Here is a 19,030-nt window from a genome sequence, read left to right as displayed (position 1 = left end):
CCTCCCCTCCCCCTCTTCCTCCTCCTCTTCCTCCTCCTCCTCTCACCATCCCCAAATACAAAAAAATATGGGCAACTGGAGGCCCCGAGGGACAGGGCCCCTGGGTCAGTGTCCAGGGGCTCAGGCCACCTGGGGTGTTGGGGTGAGCCCTAGGCCCCTTTGACTGGGAGGCGCCCGCTTGGAAGCTGGGGGGCTGGGGAGCTCGGGCAGGATTTATTAAAAGTGCAGTGGGCGAGGCGAGGCGGCGGCTGGGGCAATCCTTGCAAACTGCCGCCTGCAGCTCCTGCAGGGCCGCTTGGACACTCGCGCGCCCCCACCCCCTCTGCTCTGGCGGCCGCATCACTCCCTCTCCCTGACTTTTCTCGCGAACAATCAGGGACTTGTGCTGGCGGCTGAGGGAGCCACGGCGCTGGCTGGCCGCGGAGGAGGCGACGTCATGGATTCCTGAGTGTGAAGTTTGCAGGAAAGCCCTTAGTTTTGGAGATGGACGGGATCCAGCGGTTTCCATGGTGCTGGGTAAACAGGAGGAAACAGTGAGGGAATCCCGTTATTTTACTGCATTGAAAGCCTATAAACACGGAGCGCCGGGAAGGAAGTCGCGTTCCCTCTCGAGTAAGCCGAGCGCCGAGCCGCGCCGACTCCAACGCGCCGGGAGCCGGGAGCCGGGAGCCGGAGCCGGGAGCCGGAGCCGGGAGCCGGGAGCGGGAGCGGAGGCGCGCAGCTCCCGGGCCGCTCACAGGCTCCTCGGCCAGGGCACCCCGCGAGCATGCTTTAGAGGACGGCGCCCCCTTGGCTCCTGGTCTCAAAAAACAGAGCCCCTCTCACACCGCGCGCCAAGCCCCCATCCCTTCCAGATGCAGAGAGAGGCTGCGTTCAAGCCGGGGCACTGCCATCCCCTCCGCATCATGGGGTCTGTGGACCAAGGTAACTGACTCGCCCTCCACCGCGGCCGGTCCTCCTCCCGCCTCTCAGCCCTTCCCTTCTGCTCCTTTCTCGGGCAGCGCTTCGGCTCCTGGCGGGGCGCAGGGGGGCCGGGACTCCGGTGGCCCAGGGCGCACAGGTAGCGTGGCCCCGGACAGAGGCGCCCTCGCCCCGGCCGAGGAGGGAGGGGAGGGGGCGACCTTAGCCCGCTGAGCACCCGGCAGTGCCGCGTCCCACGCGGGATTCCCTGGCGAGGTGTCACGGGAGTTTCCCTTCCGTGGGACACCGGGCGTCCCTCGCTACTAACCGCTGGCTGCTTAACCGTTTCAGCACTCGGCTTTTGACAGCAGATGCTACGCAGCTGCACTGTTATTATTATTCATCATTATTATATCATTTAGCTTTTTTTCCTTTTAGGAGAACAGGCTTGATCTTTTACTATGTAGCAAAACTAGCCACGAAGACTTCGCTTTTGAAACAGTTAGAGCAGCAGATGCGCTGGGACATTTAAACAACCCCCCCCCCCCCCCCCGCCTTTTTTTGGATGTGCCTGGTGGATACAGTCCCCGGCTCCCCCTTTAAAGTGCAGTGTACCATCAGTTTGTTTTGCGATCTGATTACACTCTGCTTTCTGTATTTCTGCCTCTTTTCCTTCTCTTGGATTTAGCCCTGGAATCATACTCCTTGGATCTGACGGGAGGGGCTTAACGTATAAGAATATGATATGAAAATCTGCCGTCTGTCCTGGCGGCGAGGTGTGTGGGCTGTACCCTCGCGTGGGGCTTGAGGAGTGGAGACCAGGCAATGCAGCGCGTTGCTCCCAGGCCAGCCCTGCCCGCGGTGGGGGCAGTGCCCTGCGGGCAGGGCTGCAAGAGTTAAGTGAAATAAATACGCGTGGGAGGAGTTAGCCTGGTGTCATAAAATCAGAGTTGAATGTAGGTTTTGTGCTCTGCGTGGCTGATTAAAGTTCTGGGGGGGAAGAAATGACAATTTCAGTAAATAAACCTGAGGGTTTTTTGAGCTTTTTTTTTTTTTTAAACCAGAGTGAGGCCAAGTGCCTTGGGTTGGGTAAATGGTGTGCTTTGCCTCCATGGCACATAGTTCTAGCTGAGTTGCACTTTGAACGTTTTAACTGGTACCAGCTTATCCTGGCCTCTGCTAGTGGTCAAGCACATGACATGATGGCAAACACACTTTACTAATACTGCATCACCTGTAAAAGCGATGGTCTCAGACAGGTAACTGATGGTTAAGGATATGAACTGGTTTTGACCGTCACACATACCCAGAGAGTGCTTGATGTTGTGATGGTGGGGGTGGGGGGAAAACCAATGCCAAACGGAGCTCTATTTGGAAAGGAGGAGAGCAAGAGGGGGGGGGGGAGAGAGAGAGAGAGAGAGAGCGAGAGCGCGCGCAAGTTTGGAAGAGAAGCGGGGCTTCTGATGGACTCTGATCTAATACAAGCCTCACATTTTGTTGGAGCTGCTCCACCTCTGCTCAAGGTTGATGAACCTGCCCCTCTCTCAAGGTGCTGAGGTCCGTGTATCTTGCGTGTGCTCGTTGCCTCCCTCCCAGCCCACGCTCGTGTGTGCAGGGATGGTGAGAATGTGCGTGCCAGTGTGTGTGTACACATGTGGGAGACAGGGCACGGCATTGTTCCCAGCGAACCACACTCGGCATTCCGAGGCAGCTGGGCACACAGAATGCAATTCCAGGCATCAAAGAGCTGGCGTGAGAGATGCTTCCACCGTGCCCTGCAGAGGGAGAAGCTAAGGCCCCTTTAAACTCAAACACCACGTGAGCTTAGGGACAGACCTGAAGTGTGCATGCAGATGGGTGGGGCCATGAATAGCGAATAGAAATATTTGCATGGCAGGAAAATACTGACCTTGCTGTGCAGCTTTGGGTCAAGGCTCTGGGAAAAACTGAAGATCTGAAAGAGGTGTGTTCAGTTTTATCTGAAGTGGGATGATGGAAAGTATTTCAGGAAAAACACATCCAGCATGAGCTCTGTTCACTCCCAGACTGGAGCTCCCTGCCTTCTGCTTGGATTAGAATTTCTGTTTGGCCACATCACACTGTGTGATCTTGGATAAGTGCCTTAACCTCTCTGTGCCTCAGTTTTCACATCTGTAAAATGGGGCCAATAATATGGATGCCATGCGCATAGTCAGTGCTCATAAATGTTAGCTGCTATTCCCATTGAAGTTGCAAAACAGTAACTTTCATTGATACAGAAACTGGATTTTGCAACACAAAGTTGCTGAAGAGATGTAGCACTTCAAACCTCTCCAGGTACTTTTTAACTTTCTGGGGCTTCATAGTGCGACAGGCTGGGCTAAGATGATGGCTGCAAAGCCTCAGTTTCCTCATCAGCAAAAGGGAAAGAGGATCATGTGGACCTCACAGGGTTGTTATAAACATCCTGTGAAATCATGCACGGAAAATGCTAATGTCGATGCTTAACATGCGGTTAACACACATGCGATGTTATTGTTATCTGACGATTGGGGACAGTGAGAGCCAGCCGTGCCCAGGGCCACGCACAGTGGGAACTCTCGTGCTGTCTAAGGGGCTGAGAGCAAGCGCGTATTGAGCGCTGCCTGGGAGCGGCACACCCACCTGTTTGCAAGTATTAAGTCTGTAATTGTCCGGGCAAGTATGTTGCTAAGTGTGCAGTCATCTCCTGCACAGAGGAGGGCAGTGAGGCACAGAGAGGTGCAGTACCTGGCCAAGGGCTACCCAGCGGAGAAGTGGTGGAGCCATCATTTGTTTTTATTTATTTTAAAATATATGTTTTTATTGATTTCAGAGAGAGGAGGAGAGAGATAGAAACATCAACGATGAGAGAGAATCATCGATAGGCTGCCTCCTGCATGCCCCCTACTAGGGATCAAGCCTGCAACCTGGGCATGTGCCCTGACTGGGAATTGAGGAATGGAACTGTGACCTCCTGCTTCATAGGTTGATGCTCAACCACTGAGCCACACTGGCCGGCCAGAGCCATCATTCGAACACAGGCCCTTGACCATATGCTCTGGAACTCACTAATGCTACCATAGTTTTTATAATGCCTTTCGATGGAAGAGCAAACTGAGGGTCCACACCTTGATCCTAGGTTCTTTCCCCATCACCACGTTACTTCTTGGCATATCTGAAAGGGGAGGAGGGGAGTGTGGGAGGACGTGGAGGGTACCAGCATCATCGTTAAAGATGGGGAAACCGAGGCAGCCGCTGATCTGCCCGAGCATAGAATGATTCAGGAGGGCTCCTTGCCTTGCCCCGCCTCAGGGAGAGGGAAGGACAGTGTTTCCACTCCCCCCAGAAGGAAACCGTGAGGCCAGTGCCACTTTCTGTTTCTGCCCAGACCAGAGGCCCCTCCCAGGGCCCTTCCAGTCCCCCCTCTCCTCAGGACTCCAGAGAGAAGCTCCTCCGGCCCCTTCATTACAGACTTTCCCCTGAGGACCGGGGCCGGGTTCCTATTTCTGAGTGTCCAGTGGGTTCTAGGTGATATTCTAACCCAGGACATCAGCAGCGTGAGATCTGGTGAGAGGTTCAGATCTTGGCTCTGCCACTCACTCACTAGTACCTCCACTCCCTGTGCCCCGGTTTCCCCACGTGCAAAGGAGCGATAGTAATATTATCTGGAATAATCACGAATATGTTTGACAGTGAGTGTCAGACCATCCAGAACAGCAGGGGCAGGGTCCAAGGAGACTCCCCTACCGTGCCAGGTTTTAACCCTTCATCTGCTGAATTACAGGGAAGGTCCCAAGACAGCAAAGGCCCTTCGGGGGGGGGGGGGGGGATGACAGCAATAATTTACCAATCTATGGAGAGTTTCAATCTTTTAATAAACAATATGACTCTCTAATCACTCACTTAATAAACAATTGCTGCCATTATTTCTGTACAATTTATTCATTCACTATTTACCGCCCCCCCCCCAAATTAAGATCCCACCTAAAAAAAACCCAAACAATTAGTGTCCTAGCCAGTTTGGCTCAGTGGATAGAGTATTGGCCCATGGACTGAAGGATCCCAGTTCAATTCTGGTCAAGGGCACATACCTGGGTTACAAGCTCAATCCCTGGCCCTGTTTAGGGTGCTTACAGGAGGCAACCAATTGATGTGTCTCTCCCACATCGATGTTTCTCTCCCCCATCCCTTCCACTCTCTCTAAAAATCAATGGGAAAATATCCTCGGGTGAGGATGAACAACAACAGAAAGAAAGCAATTACCAGACACTTTCCTGTACATGTTCTCACGACATAACGAGTGAGTATCTCGCATCTTACCTAGAAGAAGCCAGGTGGGGTCCTGTTTTTGTTCCTTTGCTAGAAGAGCAATTCGGGCCTCTGATTGCCCAGGCTGGAGTGGCGGTTCCCTGGGACTCTGCCCCGAGCTGCCCTCCCCTTTACATATCACACTGGTGCTGACTGTCCGGGCTGTGTTTGTGTTCCCCTGGGGCCCCAGTGCCCGGGACAGTGCCTGGATGTAGTGGGTGCTCTTTTGTTAAATGGCGGATGGACGGATGGACGGATAAATGATGCACAGTAGGGCGACCCGACTTCTTAAGGCCAATGACTTAAACTTGGAAGCACCGCGGCGTCTTTTTGGCTCACTCTCCTACACTCCGTTAGACCACGACGATGGCCTGACTTCCACATTCCCCACTCACCTCCCGCTAGTGGCTCTGCGGAAATTCTCCCTGGGTCATCCACCAGGCACATGCTCTCCTGCTGTTGTCTGGGATGAATCAGCCCCCAAAGGCAAGAACAACAAACAACAACCATGACCATGACAGCAGCCACCACGACCGAGTGCCAACTATGTGCCAGGCGCCATCCTAAGGGCGTTCCGTGTGCCACCTCATTAATCCTCATACCAGCCTGACAGGCAGTGTCCCCCTCTTGCCCCGGGAGGGGCAGCCGCGCCCCAGGTCACGTCGCTGGGCCTCGGAGCTTGGACTCCCGCCCACTCCACCATGTTGCTCCCGTTGGGCTGGATGATCGTGGCAAGAAGGCGACCTGTTTTCCCAACGTGACGTCCTCTGCAGCCAAACACTTGGCAGATAATGATGTCCGTGGATTCTCACAAAACCCCCGAGAGGCGGGTGTTCAACATGACCCTGCTTAGAGACGAGGAAACCCAGGAGGGAGTGGTCAAGGCATTCCAAGGGCAGAACCAGGTCTGCTGATGCCAGAAGCTCGGCGTTTAAGGGCTCCGTGGTCCTGCTTCTCCTGTTTCCTGCAGTGGGACCACCCAGCGAGCCGGCATGAGCTGGAGCACAGGGCCGCAGCCCCAACGGAGCCAGCCTCCACAGAGCGTGGTGTGTGTGTGTGTGTGTGTGTGTGTGTGTGTGTTGGGGGGTTCTTGTCCCCTTCCACCCTGCCCCTCTGGGCCACTGAGTGACTTCTGGTGGCCCCCACCCCCTCCACATCCAGTCTCTCCGTGGAATGGACCTGCCCAGGGACCCATTTCCTCAAAGCCTCTCTCGGGGCCAAAGTCCAGCTGGGTGCTTCTCGGCCTGACGGTCTAGCACAGTGACGGCGAACCTTTTGAGCTCGGCATGCCAGCATTTTGAAAAACCCTAACTTAACTCCGGTGCCGTGTCACATAAATTTTTTGATATTTGCCACCTTAGTAAAACAAAAACTTACATTTTTGATATTTATTTATTTTATTTTTTTTTTAAAAATATATTTTATTGATTTTTTTACAGAGAGAAAGGGAGAGAGATAGAGAGTTAGAAACATCGATGAGAGAGAAACATCGATCAGCTGCCTCCTGCACATCTCCCACTGGGGATATGCCCGCAACCCAGGTACATGCCCTTGACCGGAATCGAACCTGGGACCCTTCAGTCCGCAGGCCGACGCTCTATCCACTGAGCCAAACCGGTTTCGGCAACATTTTTGATATTTATTGTATATATTTAAATGCCATCTAACAAAGAAAAATCAACCAAAAAAATGAGTTCACGTGTCACCTCTGACACGCGTGTCGTAGGTTCGCCATCACTGGGCTAGCAGGTGCACTCCCAGCACTGGCTGCACTCAGAGGGGTCTGCGCCTGCCCCCCTTCCTCTCACACACGACACTGCTCCCCCGCTCCCGCGCCTGGCCTGTGCCTGTCTTCCCCCCGGGCTCCCCCTCCCCTTTGCACACCGTCCTTCAGGGCCCAGCTCACTCCCACCTCCTCTTAGGAGCCCCCTGGACCATTCATTTATCTTCATCAGCACTGTTAGAGCATCCGCTGTGTGCCAGTTCCTGTGCAAGGTGCTGGGAGAGCGTGGTGGCCGGGACAGTCGGCCCTCACTCGGCAGACACCGAGCGAGTGAGCTCAGGGAAAGCCCAGATGATTTCAAATGCTGTTAAACCTAAGGGACTGAAATAGGAGAAGAGTCATATGCAAATGACTTGGCATATTCATGTGAATGTGCGTGTGTGCGTGCGTGTGTGTGTGTGTGTGTGTGTGTGTGTGGTAGGTGGGTGTACTTGCTTCCTGTGGCTGCCGTCACAAATTACCACAAACCGGGTGGCTTGAAACAACAGCAATCTCTTCTCTCAGTTCTGGAGGCTCTGAGTCTGAAATGAAGGTGTCGGCAGGCCATGTGGGCTCTGCAGGCTGTGGGAGGGGAGGTCCTGGCCCTTCCAGCTTCAGGTGACTCCTTGGCTTGTCAGTGCATCACTCCGCTCTCTGTCCCCATCGTCACACAGCCTCTTCCTGTCCTCTCATGAGGACCCCAGTCCTTGGATGAGAGTCCTTAGCGCTAACGACCTCAGCCTAACTTGATGACATCTGCAAAGACCCTTTTTCCAAAGAAGATCGCACTCACAGGAAGGGGGTTAGGACTCGAACATCCTTTTGGGGAGGGACACAGGTCAACCCAGAGCAGCAGGGATTGCTAATTCAGGGTGGGTGGTCCCTTGCTTTCTAAAGGGAGGTCTTTTTCATTGACCTCTGGATGGCGAGGGAGCTGCCTGTAAAATGTCTGGGGGACGAGCGTCCACAGCAGAAGAAGTAGCATGTGCAAAGGCCCTGAGCAGAGAGGTGTGCTTCGGATAGTCAGTGACCAGCAAGGAGACGCGTGGCTGGAACAGAAAAGGCAGGGGTAGGGGTTGGGGATTGTGACGGGAGATGAGATCATGGACACAGGCCAGAGCAGGATCGTGCAGGGTCTTGTGAGCAGTTGGCAGTCCATTCTCAGGGCAATGGGGGGTGGGGTGGGCACTGGGGGATTCTAAGCAGCAGGGGTGGGAGCCTGTGGGTTGTACTGACCACTGAGTGCAGAGCAACCTGGAGGCAGGTGAGAGTGAGTGCTGGTGGGAGGCTGTTGCAGTGGCCCAGGCAGGAAATGACGGTGGCTGGGGCCTGGGTGGGGAGGAGGCGACAAGTGGTACTTTCTAGCCCATAGTGCATTCTCCTTGCAGTTCTCAAGCGGCGCTCCGTGAGCCCTGGAGTTCTGCAGGGATGTTCCCTGTCTTTGACACCCGAGGGTATATGCCACTGATTTTGTGAATAATATGAGCCACGCCAGACGTGCCTTCCTCTTGACCCGGCCCAGACTCCCCGTGCCAGCTCTCCTCACCCTCTGCTATCACTGGGAGTCATAAGATTTTTTTTTGAGCGTTTCATCTTGGTCCAAACATGTCCCTTAGCAAATCCACCCTTAGCTAATAGCCCAGGAAAAATGTGACTCAGTAATGAGTCTCAGATTCGCATGGGACAAAACCATGTCTATGGTGGCACGTGTGACTTACAGAAGTAACACAGCCTCCTCCGTGCCTCCGTGGGGGCGACAGGGATCCTTACACCTGGGGGCACCAGAGCATGTCTGTGGCCTTCTCAGCGGTCTGTTCATCTTGACTGCCATTTTCACTGTTAGTTCACTGTCCTCACAACTCGTCAGATCCAGGCAGCTCCACCTTCACAGTGGAACCCAAACCCCACCATTTACCACCAACTTCACCGCCCTCCCTCCCGCCCCAGTCATCCCAGTCCCATCATTGACTGAAATCACTCCCTGATTTCAAAGACTGTGAAACTGACGCAGATGTCAGAGTCTGCAAAGACCCCCGCAAGAGAGAGAACGGAGATGGGGCAGACACGTGGTACTGGGGGGTGCGGGCATTTAGGAAGCCAGCCTGGGTGACAGAGGGTGACAGTGGGGACAGCATGAAGGCGGAGGTTTGAGAGAGAGTTGTGGGGTGGACAAGACTCGCCAATGCGCCGTGCCCTAACTGACCAGCCTCCGCGCCTGCCCTTGGGGCTTTGGCTCAGCATTTCCTGTCTAGGTCCCTGCAACAGAGATGAGGCCCCCGCCCCTGCTCAGCGGGTGCTGGCACCTCCTGTTTAATGACAGGCAAGGACAGCAGTCTCAGGGAGAGGGGAGTTTGCTGACCATGTCCCCTTGTTAAATATTAGTTCCACAAGGAACGAAAAGGAGAAACAAATCCCGTGAAAGGAGTCAAGAGCCTGGAGATCAGGGTCTCAAGCTTGCGGGCTCATGGGAACACAGGGGGGCAGCGGGGCGGGGTGTGTGGGGCCCTGAGAGCCACGGACTCATCTGAAGGGGTGGCCTCTACTCAGCTCCAGGTGATGCGGGCCTGTTGCCGTGGCCAGATCTTCCCACTTATTACGAGACATTGCAAATGTTAACTTTTATATGAAATCTAATTAAACAATGTTAGTTCAGATTAAAAAATTACAGGGCAGATCAAACATAATACCGGGGCGGGCAAAAGTATGCTTACAGTTGTGAGTACAGGAAACAGAGTTTATTCTGTATTATTATTATTTATTAAGTATTGTGTTATTTTCCATACAAACAACTGTACACCTACTTTTGCCCACCCTCTGTGACTGCAGGGTGGGTGTGGCCGAACTACTGCAGACCTGTGACTTGTGTTGCTGTCACATGGCGCATCTTCCTGCATCCCACACCTTGATTTGGGTTCTGGCTTTTAGTAGAACGCAGCTCGACGACCCAGGTGGCAGAGGCAGTAAGAGAAGGGGACAACGACAGGATACCTAGGAGAGCTGGGGGGCGAGGGGGAGGCAGCTTCCCAGAGCCGGGGGGCCAGGTGTTTGTATTTAACTTTAAACTAGATGGGAAGCCACGGGAGGGCTTACGGGATGTCTGTTTGAAAGCATCTCAAGGGCAGATGCGGTAGTGAGCCCAGGCCGGAGGCTCCCGCAGTGGCCAGGTGAGAGATGATGGGACTGGGGTTGACTGGGGTGGGAGGGAGGGCGGTGAAGTTGGTGATAAAGGGTTGGGTTTGGGTTCCACTGTGAAGATGGGGCTTCCTGGAATTGCTGAGGGTTTGCACGTGGGTGAAAAGAGGAGAGGAAGCCAGGGTTACTCCTTGGTGTTTGGTCGAAGAACTGGCTGAACTCTCGGGCGATATCTGAGCTGGGGACATGGGAGAAGTTTCAGAAGATAATTGTGTTTGGTGGGACACATCCACTCTGAGGAACCTGTTGGATACCCAAATGGAGATGTTGGGTGGACAGTGCAGTGTCTGAGCCCAAATTTCAGGGGCGAAGTTCAGGCTGTAGATAAAAATGAGCTTTATACCAGTAGGGGGAAGGGACCGACTTGAAGGGGTCTCAGGACTCAGGGCCACCTGCATTGGGGCTGGGGGGCGGGGGCGGTACTCCTCAGATATTTGTATTTAGGTAGAACCAAGCAGCTTCCCAAAGGAACACCGTGGAGTGCTGTTACTGGGAGAAGGGGGAATGGGCTTCTGGGTGGGCAGAATCCACCCGGGACCAGGAGAGTGGAGGCATTTACCCATTAGGAGTGGGGAGATGAGAAGGGACATGTGAGGGCGACACCAGGCTTCCTCCTGGTCTACAGCACAAGGCAGGCTTGTTCCTGGTTTATCTCTGACCAAATTTCGGGGTCCGGACTTTGGGTGTTGTCATTAGGGCCGAGAGAATCCACCTTCTTCTATACCAGCGGTTCTCAACCTGTGGGTCGCGACCCCTTTGGGGGTCGAACGACCCTTTCACAGGGGTCGCCTAAGACCATCGGAAAACACATATATAATTACACATTGTTTTTGTGATTAATCACTATGCTTTAATTATGTTCAATTTGTAACAATGAAAATACATCCTGCATATCAGATATTTACATTACAATTCATAATAGTAGCAACATTACAGTTATGAAGTAGCAACGAAAATAATTTTATGGTTGGGGGTCACCACAACAAGAGGAACTGTATTAAAGGGTCGTGGCATTAGGAAGGTTGAGAACCACTGTTCTAGATACTTCTATTGGTGTCCTAGCCTTCGTCATCTCCCCTCCCCCACCTACATTTAGCCCCTCCTAGATGCTTGTTGGATACTCCCAGGAGAGCTGTGCTTGTGGTTAGGTAACAAATCAGGGATTTCTTTATATTGTGAGTCAGAAAGCACTTCCCAAGACTCCGAAAATTGGTGAGTCCTGAGCCAGGCCCAGGCCCCTGGAATGGAGTTTGAGTTTAAACCGGGTGTTCTCACCCCTGGCCACACATTGGAAGGCTCTGGGAGCTTTTACAAAACCCGGAGGCCCAGGCCCCACCCTCAAACATTCTGATCATAACTGATCTCTGGTGTGAACAGTGCTCCAGGTGAGTCTAATGTGGAGCCTGGGTTAAGAGCCCCTGGGGTCTGGTTCTGGGCTTTGAGGTCGTGCTCCCCCTATGTCCCCGTCCTTAACGTTCACCTGGGATGCTTGCTTACAAACACACACCCCTGAGCCTCCTCTCAAGACTCCTGGAATCAGGAGCTCCAGTGAGGGGCCTGCCCATCTATCTGTTCTGAACAAGCACTCAGGTGTATTGCTACCCGCGGCCCGTGCGCCCCCGCCCTGCCCTCCTGCTCAGCCTGTAACGCCCAGCTCCTGCTGGCTGTTGCTTTTTGGGGGGTTTCCACTGCTGAACACTCTTCCCCCGGCTCCACCCATCAACCAGGTTCGCCCCAGTGACACCTTCCCAGAGAGGCCCTCCGTGACCACAGAAATGACTGATCCTCCCAGCCCCAGTCATTACCCCACAGCCCTGGTGAGGTCTCTCCTGGTGCCTCACAGGGGACCATCTTTGTTCCCTGTTTATCTCCTTCGTGGCTCTCCCCCCAGCAGGACCAGAGCTTCTCCAGGGCTGGGTCCCCTTCATGCTGGGTGCCTGGCACCTGGCGCGATAGGTGGCCAGGAGGTCTAGGTGGGGCTTGTGCTGGGAGTATGATTCTTTCCCAGGCCCCGGAATACGGAGCTAGGGGCATGCAGGTGACAACGCTAGGTGGACAGCACTCCACGCTGAGGGCACACAGAGGCACAAGGAGTCACAGATCTGCCCCCAGAAGAAGAAAAGCGGGAAAGCCCGGATCCGCTGGTCACACGGGGCAAAACTTAGTGGCAGCAGCTTTCTGCCCGGGCTCCTGGGTCGCCCAGGGCCAGCAGCGCTCACCCGCCAGGAGGGTGGATGGCAGGGGCCCCAGCGCGTGCCTGAGCTCGGGGCCAGGGCGGGCGGGTGGCCTCCTTCCTAGGGCGCTGGCCAGCCCCGCCACCCGCCTCTCCCTCCCCCCTCCCTCCCTCCCCCGGCCTGGGTGGCGCCCCGCCCCCGCCGGCCCGGCCGCCCTGTCCCCGCCTCCCCCTCCCGGGGCTGCAACAGGTGCCTCCGGAGCAGGAAGCTCGCGCCGCTGCGCTGCTGAGCTCCCGGCGCGTCCAGACCCGCTGAGCCCGGCGCGCCATCCCCGACCCGGCGTCCCTCCCGCGAGGACAGTGACCCCGCCGCTCCGCCCGCCGCTCCGCCCGCTTCCTGCACCTGGCACCCCGGCCAGGGCCCGGGAGAAAGCCGCCCGCCCTCGCCCCGGCCCGCAGCGCTCCCGCCTCGCGCGCCATGCAAGCCCCAGAACCGCAGCCGGACCCCGACGGAGGGGACGCCCTGGGCCCCGAGCCGGGGGGCAGCCCCCAGGAGGAGCTGGACTTCTCCATCCTCTTCAACTATGACTATCTGAACCCCCTCGAAGGTCGGTGGAGGCTCCCCCCCGGGCCTTGCCCCCCAGTAGGGGTTTGGCCTGGGGCGAGAGCCAGGGCCCCTCTGCTCCAGCTGTCACTCTTCTGGGGGCTCGGTGAGGGGTGCCTCTCCCCAAGGAGGCGAGAGGGAGGGCACGAGGCCAGGGACTGCTGCCACCCTGAGGGGGCGGTCGGCTCACTTTGCCCCATAGGGTGTCAGTTTCCAATTCCCATGGCCTCCCTGTGGGAGGGGCGGCAGAAGGTGGTGGCAGGGGGCGCAGCTGGCCTCTCGCCTGACCGCTGCTGGGTAGTCCAGCGATTGGGTTGCCTTTGGAGGGAGGAGGGGAGGGAGCGGAGAATGGAGGTAGTGGGAGGGGGGCGGGTGCCCAAGGAGGTGGCCGCTGAACCTCAGGATCAGGCAGGTGAAAGCCGATCGCCTCCCCTGCAGGCACCGGCGGCTGAGAGGGCTTGTTGGGGACTTGGTGTTGAAACTAAGGAAGAGGCTGTCTGTGTCTAATGCTCGAGTGTGGTTTGACTTCGCCGTCAGGAGGCCGGCCCATTTCCTCCCTGGGTGGTGCTGCTGCCTTTGCCAGTCACCCCAGGGATCAGTGGGCGCTTGTTCAAGCCATCAGCACCCCACAGTCACAATGGATGTGGGGGCTGGGAGGGGGCGGGGGTGGGGGGTGGGGCAGCACCTGTCAGTCTGCCTCCAAGTGCCTCTGCCGCTGGGGCTGGGCGGCCCCGGCTGGGCTGTCACTTCACATGCTTAACAGGAGCCTTCATCAGGAGGAGGAGGAGGCCGCACACCCAGCCTCACTGCATTTTTCTGGTTAGCAGGTTGTCTTGGAAAAAAACAAAAAATCTAACCAGGCTTCCTGATTTTGACAGCCCAGCCCAGCCAATACTTGTTGAAGCCTTAGGGGCAGGCTTGCTGGTGACTTCCAGATGCGGGGGTGGTGGTGGGGGCGTTGCTGTTTGCAGAGTCAGGCAGGGTTGTGCTGGCTGCTTTGTGTAGGCGGCCTTTTCAAGAACCTGAACTGTGGGGGTGGGGGGGGGAGGGTGGGACTTGCTCCCCCCCGCCCTCCTGCCCCCAGATGCTTGTTAGGCAGGTGAATGAGAAGTTTTCCCTTCCCTTCCATGTCTCTTCACTGGCCACCTTAGGTGAGGGGCTTGCTTCGACCTCAGGGGTCCCCAAGTAAAGACGGTAATTAGTAATTATCCTGTATTTTGGCTGGAGATGGAAATAATTAGCCGGCAAGAGAGACCAGTCTTCTTGAGTTGCAATCTGGAGCCCATCCTTTGCTTTGAAAAGACACGATTAAGAATCTGCAAATGATCCCTCTAGCATCAGTGGTCTTTCTGTTCGTTAAGATTAAAGTCATGTTTTGCAGGGAACTAATACACCCCTCCCAGATTCACAATCAGCTAACTTTTTTTTTTTTTTTGGCAGGGGGTGATTTCCGGGGAAATAGTTTCCAAGCCAAATTTAATGGGAGGTGCCTTTTATAGTTTTTCTTGGCAGTGGGACTTGGTGGCCGCCAGATGGGTGTCCAAATGACCACAGTGAACCCCCGAAATCTGTGTTTTTTAAAAAAATAAAATTTATTTTTTGGGAACAGTTTTATTTTTACAGAAAAATTGTAAAGATGAGACAGAGTTCCCATATACCCAGCATCCAGTTTCCCATAGTATTAATATTTTACATTAGTATGTATGAGTATTGTTATCATGAATGAACCAGTGATGATAAATATTATGACCTAAAGTCCATCCTCTATTCAGGTTAGACTGTCCCTGTTTCTCAGAGCTGGACAATTTTGAGGAGCACTGATTAGGTGTTTTGCTGAATGTCCCACAATTAGGGTCTTTCTCATGTTCTTCTCGTGGTTAGGCAGGGGCTATGAGTTTTGGGGAGGAAGACCATAGAGGGAGTGACCATTTCTGTCACATCCTCACTAGGTATCAACATGATTTATCGCCGTTGATGCTGACCTCGGCCACCCGGCCAAGGTAGCATCTCTCTGGGTTCTCCATTGTCAAGTTACTCTTTCCCAACATGTGCTCTTTGGAAAGAAGTTACTGTGTGCCACCGACTTAAAGGATGAGGGGTTGTGCTCTGGAGTCTGTAAAAGAGGGACACCGTGCCGGGAAGTAGGCAGCACAGAGACGTCATGGCTAGAAGGGAACCTGGAGAGGCTGATGTGAGCTGATCCAGATGTGTGTCAGGCTCTGGCTCACCCAGATGTGAACAGGAGTCCCCTCTCCCTGCTTCTGCACGGTGGCACTCCCCACGGGCCAACACTGGCCCTTCTCTTGCTATTGAGCTTTGTCCCGGGGGGCCGTATAATGGGGATGCATGTGAGGTGTTATCCTTCACTCTGGGCGCCAGCTTGGCAAGAACCAAGGAAGGAGAAGGACTGCTGGTGGGACAGACATCAGAAATTGGTGAAGTACTAGGGAATTTGGGGGACGTTGGGCTCATTTTATGGAAGCTTAGCATGTAGCCGCTATTTATTAGCTCCTGTAGGAACTCCTCTACCCCGGCAGGTGGGCACGATTGGCACCCTCATTTACAGAGGAGGACGCTAAGGCACAGAAACGGGAAGGAATCTTCTCAGCACGTCAGGTGAACAGCAGAACTGAAGTATGAACCTGGCGTCCTGCTCCAGAGCCGACGTTCTGGAGGGGCCTTGTTCCCTCACTGGATGGGACACACATGTAACCAGTTTGGAAGGTGCCCTGCACCATGGCAAGGCTGGAATGCAAGACGTTTACCGTCTCTGGACCTCTGCCCATCAGTCAAATGGCTGAAGTCATAATACTTACCTCATAAGGTTGTTTGTCCACTTAAAACAATCAACAGTGTGATTGGCTACTAGCATTGTGTTAAACCCTTGGTTTTGTTAATACAGTTGCGCAGTGAATGTGAGCCAGTGTATTTACTCATCCAACTGACTACTGAGTTATACCCTGGGGATATAATAAGAACAAGACCTGGCCCCTGCCCTCCCTGAGCTGCAGCCTCTGGCTGTGTTCTCCTGTCCAGTGGCATTGTCTGATATCTTCAGGAGCCAGCTCAGAGTCAGAGAAATGCTGGGCATTGTCCTTGTTTCCAACCCCAGCAGGGGTGTCTCTAGCGTTGGCTTCAGGACTGAGGTGTATCCTTTTAATTATGCCAAGGAAGTGTCCATCCATTCCTATTTTCTTGAGAGTTGTGTTTAGGAATGGGAGTTGAATTACATCACAAACTTTTTAGCATCTATAGAAAAATACGATTTTATTCTTCTTAGATCTATCGTATGTTGACTGACATGGAAATATTCACTTGGTTACTATGTCTTACTTTCTTATGGTGGTGGGACCTGCATGGGTTTGACAACATTTAAGACTTCTTTCAGCAGTATTCATGAGCCATACTTGTCTGTAATGTCCTTTTTTTGTGTGCCATTAGGTATAAGTATCTTTTGGTTTCTGTGCTCAGTAACAATGTGTTGTTGGGAGTACTAAGTTCCTAAAGTTGTGATGGAATTCCCTTGGGAAGTCACCTGGACCTAGTGTCTTTTTATGGGGTGATTCCATGACCACTTTCTCTCTTGTCTCTGTGGGAAGTAGTCCGTCTACACCAGTGGTTCTCAACCTTCCTAATGCTGCGACCCTTTAATACAGTTCCTCATGTTGTGGTGACCCCCAACCATAAAATTATTTTCATTGCTACTTCATAACTGTAATTTTGCTACTGTTATGAATCGTAATGTAAATACCTGATGTGCAGGATGTACTTAGGCGACCCCTGTGCAAGGGTCGTTTGGCCCCCAAAGTGGTCGTGACCCACAGGTTGAGAACCGCTGGTCTACACTGTCTATTTCTACTGGAGTCAGTTTTGGTAAACTGTATCTTTCAAAGGAATGATTCTTTTCATCTATCTAGAATTTTCAAGTTTATTTGCCTAGAGCAGTGATGGTGAACCTTTTGAGCTTGGCGTGTCAGCATTTTGAAAAACCCTAACTTAACTCTGGTGCTGTGTCACATATAGAAATTTTTTGATATTTGCAACCATAGTAAAACAAAGACTTATATTGTTGATATTTATATATATATATTTAAATATATAAATATATTTAAATGCCATTTAACAAAGAAAAATCGACCAAAAAAATGAGTTCGCGTGTCACCTCTGACACGCGTGTCATAGGTTCGCCATCACTGGCCTAGAGGCTTGCCAACTAGATTCTTTACTTTTTTCTACTGAGGGAGATAGCGAAGTTCATCGTTAACAGAATGAATGGAGACAGGGCTGACCCAGCCTTAGAAGGGAGAGGTGTGTTTGGCTGTCAGAGCAGAAGTTTGATTCCTTGTGTGTGCTTGTGAGTTCAGTGAATTCTTACTTCTCCCACCATAACACATTGGGAGAGACGGATGGGTGCTGGGAATCCCTAGTCACCTCCAGAGGGCCCAGTCCTCCTCTGGGACTGACATGTTGGGAGTGCTCATTGCTGGTCGGCCTCGGTGCACCCGGCACATCCCGGCTTTGATTCCTGCTAAGCGAATGCATGTGTCTCCGACTTTGCCCTTTCGGAAAGGACAACAGACTCCCGGTTGTTGCTCGTAAAGTCTATTCTGGTGATCCTTAAACTCTCTGGGCCACAGCCCTTTAACAAGCCGATAAAAGCCACAGGTCCTATATGCACACACACTGTCGGAGCACATGGGCACATATTACACCCCCCCTTCCCCCCCGTCCCAGTCTGCTCTGCCCGCCAGTGCCTTTTTATTTGGGTGTTGTTGTTCACCCTCACCGAGGATATTTTTTCCATTGATTTTTAGAGAGAATGGAAGGGAGGAAGGGGTGGGGAGGGAGAGAAAGAGAGAGAAACATCGATGTGAGAGAGACACATTGATTGGTTGCCTCCCTCACTCACCCCGATGGGGGCTGGGGATTGAACCTGCAACCCCAGGTACGTCCCCTTGACCAGGAATCGAACCCAAGACCCTTTGGTGCACGGGCTGACGCTCTAACCACTGAGCAACCCAGACCGGGGCTTACTGCCGTGTATACCATTTTCAGGGAGAGTCACAGTCCCTGCCATAGCCCATTCCCTAGTGTCGCCTGCACTTCAACTCAGGAACACCTGCTTTCAACCCCCTCACAGGGGACAATTAAAACCTCATTCTCTCAGCAAACACTCCCCGAATGCTTGTTTGGTGCTAGGCCCTGTGGGGGGTATGGAGACAAATGGGATGTGGTCCTGCCCTACCTGGGCCTCTGCGAGACACAGCCTGGTAAACAAATAGGGACAAATGAGGTGCTGGGATATAGTATCATGGGTTTTTTTTTCCTGTGTGTGTGCGCGTGTGTGTGCTTACTAAAAATAGAGTTCTACGCTAAGCAAGCAGGTTCCCTGACGTGACATTCAGAGACGTCATATGAGTCAAGTTAAGGACAGGCCTTCCTAAGCCTGCGTGTATAAATAGTGTCTCCAGGTGCCGCTGGGAAGGGGCAGGGAGGCCCAGGATGTCGGGGAGGCAGAGGGAATGGGGAGAAGGTTGCCTTGAGCATTCTTCACTATTGAACATGTGCATCCTGGTGTCCAGATGAAAAGCCCCCTGTTCCTAAGGTGGCCTTGCACTTTGATGGGGGAACGGAGGCCCTTACACCTTAAAGCAGTGTTATTTGGGTTGGTTCCCAAGGCTCCCTGGGCCTTTGAGGTGATGGGGTTGAATAAGTTTGAAAAATGCAGTATTGGTGGCGAGTGGCTCTCAGCCCCGGCCGCACATTCGAATCTCCCAGCCAGACCCAGACCAATGGAGTCACTGGGGGTCCGTGAACTTGGCCGAGAGCCGTGCAGTGGTGTCAGACCAGGCCTTGAAGCCAGGCTGTTGGGGTCCCGAGTCCCTGCTCTCCGCACTGCAGCTCAGCCAGAAGTCACCGACTCCAGCTTTGATGGAGCCCAAGGACAGAAGCCTGGGGTGCGTTCACCCTTTCCATTGGATGCTTACATAATTATCAGTTGTATGTTTGCTGCTCTTCTGATGGGACTGTCCTCATTATAAAACATGGAGCAAAGCTAGGGCCGGTGTGGCTCAGTTGGCTGGGCGTTGTC

The 19,030-nt window shown here is 53.6% G+C and overlaps 1 protein-coding gene across 5 annotated transcripts in view; it reads left to right on the top strand.

Moving 5' to 3' along the window:
- Positions 1-613: 613 nt before the first annotated feature.
- Positions 614-19,030, top strand: part of NFATC2 (nuclear factor of activated T cells 2) — a 149,340-nt gene continuing 130,923 nt past the window's right edge. For 2 of the 5 annotated variants that reach the window (XM_036322458.1, XM_036322457.1), the window contains exon 1: positions 614-924. Coding sequence is in view for 3 of the 5 variants with exons in the window: in XM_036322457.1 (XP_036178350.1) it covers positions 855-924 (70 nt within the window). In the remaining 2 variants the exon portion in view is untranslated. Of the gene's footprint in view, positions 925-12,595; positions 12,944-19,030 lie in introns of those variants that run through there. The other 3 variants (XM_036322454.1, XM_036322456.1, XM_036322459.1) reach the window with 2 other exon arrangements.

The sequence above is a fragment of the Myotis myotis genome, unplaced genomic scaffold (assembly GCF_014108235.1).
Source record: "Myotis myotis isolate mMyoMyo1 unplaced genomic scaffold, mMyoMyo1.p scaffold_m19_p_9, whole genome shotgun sequence".
In the NCBI taxonomy this organism is placed as follows: domain Eukaryota; kingdom Metazoa; phylum Chordata; class Mammalia; order Chiroptera; family Vespertilionidae; genus Myotis; species Myotis myotis.
This window is presented reverse-complemented; position numbering and strand designations above follow the sequence as displayed.